Source organism: Lepidochelys kempii, chromosome 13 (genome assembly GCF_965140285.1).
Source record: "Lepidochelys kempii isolate rLepKem1 chromosome 13, rLepKem1.hap1, whole genome shotgun sequence".
NCBI classification, from domain to species: Eukaryota; Metazoa; Chordata; order Testudines; family Cheloniidae; genus Lepidochelys; species Lepidochelys kempii.
Genome location: NC_136392.1, coordinates 32,925,435 through 32,927,615, shown reverse-complemented (window position 1 = coordinate 32,927,615; position 2,181 = coordinate 32,925,435). Strand labels below are relative to the sequence as shown.

At 40.9% G+C, this 2,181-nt stretch overlaps 1 protein-coding gene across 1 annotated transcript; it reads left to right on the top strand.

The window, feature by feature from the left end:
• The first annotated feature begins 227 nt into the window (after nt 1-227).
• Nucleotides 228-1,175, top strand: LOC140897002 (olfactory receptor 4D2). Its single transcript, XM_073309249.2, has one exon. It carries the CDS (start codon nt 228-230, stop codon nt 1,173-1,175), a length of 948 nt encoding a protein of 315 aa, XP_073165350.2.
• Nucleotides 1,176-2,181: the final 1,006 nt, after the last annotated feature.

The window sequence follows — 2,181 nt, the reverse complement described above, 5'->3', positions numbered from 1 at the left end:
ATTGGTGAAATGACAATCATCTGCTGTATCAGGGTTCCCCTTAAGTGGGGATGAGGATGTACTGTTTAATTTAGAAATATAAGAAAATTCCCAAACCACCTTGGTTTGTTGATGTGGGTTTAAAATAAATGTTATATGCGTAACTTTAAGGGGGAGATTATAAAAACATTAGGAGTAGCAGTAATAGTATTTCTGTTCAATTTGCAGATATATTTTAAGGACACAAAATGGAACAGCAGAATTTCAACACCACAGTGACAGAATTTGTTCTCGTAGGCTTCACTCAGAATCGTAAGCTACAGTCTTTTCTCTTTGTTGTCTTCTTCATAGTCTACGTGACAACCTGGGTGGGAAACTTCACCATCATTGTTGCCGTGATTACCGACCACCAGCTGCACACTCCGATGTACTTTCTGCTGGCCAACTTGGCTTTCCTAGATGTCAGCGACTCTTCAGTCAATGCCCCCAAACTGCTGTCAGGTCTCCTCTCTCAGTGCAATATCATCTCGTTCAATGAGTGCCTCCTCCAGATATTCTTCTTCCATTTCATCGGTGCTGCAATGACTTTTTGTCTTGTGGTGATGGCAGTCGATCGGTACGTGGCTATCTATAAACCACTGCAATACTTGACTATCATGAACCGAGGTGTATGTGTGGGGTTGGTGGCACTGGCATGGCTGGGTGGGTTTGCTCACTCTATTGTACAGATTGAACTGATCCTCCAGTTACCGTTCTGTGGGCCTAATGTCCTAGACAATTTCTACTGTGATGTCCCACAAATCATCAAACTGGCCTGCACTGACACCTACTTGATTGAACTATTGATGGTCTTCAACGGTGGGCTGCTTCTCATAATAGTCTTCATCTTTCTACTCACTTCATACACCGTCATCTTAGTTGAGATAAGGACACATGTCACAGAGGGGAAGCACAAGGCTTTGGTCACCTGTGGAACGCAGATGACAGTTGTGAGCTTAATATTCATTCCTGGCATCTTCATCTATGCTCGACCCTTCAGGAAATTCCCCATGGACAAGTTGGTCTCAGTCTTGTACACTCTAATCACCCCAATGCTGAATCCAATGATCTACACGCTGAGAAATGCCGAGATGAAAAAGGCCGTCAGGAGACTGATGAGGAGAATGCTGTTACCAGGGAAGAAAATAGAGGCATGATTTATATTTTTGAATGATGATTTCTATTAGAAACCTGATTTCAATATGTCAGACAGAGCATATATATATGCTCAATCATGAAAAATTGTGTTCAGAAATAAATCACAGACCAAGGGTCAGAATCCTTAATGAAGTCTATGGGACCGGTTGGTGTAAATCAGTAGAACTCCATTGGAAACAATAGACCAGGACCTCAGTTTGTGTAAATTGAACTAGCTGCAATGGGCTTAGAGATCCAGATCACTAGCCAGTGTAAATGTCCATAGACCCATTGTAGTCAATGAGCCAGATCCCCGGGTGGTGTAAATCAGCATATCTCCATAGGAGTTGTGGGTCAGATCCCTAGCTAATGCAATTTGATGTCACTCCCTGAACATCTTGCAGCAGCTAAGGATCTGAGCCTGACAATTTTTGCTAAAAATGTTCTATTAATAATTTCAAAGATGGAAAAAAATCAGGGAAATCGAAGTCTTATCAGGAAGAAAAAACCCTTTCAAATGAAGAATAGTTTATATAGCATAAGTAATTTTCTAAATGCCACGATGTTATTACTGAATGTTCCAGATTAGCAATATGGATATTATATTATACATTATACATATCTCCCTCATACACAGATGCTGTATCTTTGTGTTTCTCATGTGACTGGTAAACAGTGTGATTTAATAAAAATTCAATCGCTGCTTTCACAGAGAATTAGAGTTAATTCTTTGAGACAATGTTTGTAGTTCTATTTCTATCTATACAGGTTAAATGAAAGTTCTCTTTGGTTGCCTTTTAAAAAGCAGAAGGTTGAACCTAAGTGGCTAGTAGGATTTTCAAAACTCCCTAGGTGCATAACTGTCATTGAGTGCTCGTTGGGCCTCTTTGAAAATCTTAGTTGGCATCTATCTGGATTTAGGGTTGCCAACTTTGTATTTGCAGAAAACTGAAAACTCTTGCCCTGCCCTCTGTACCGCCCCTTCTCCGAGGCCACACCCCCAGTTCATTCCATCCCCACTCCCTC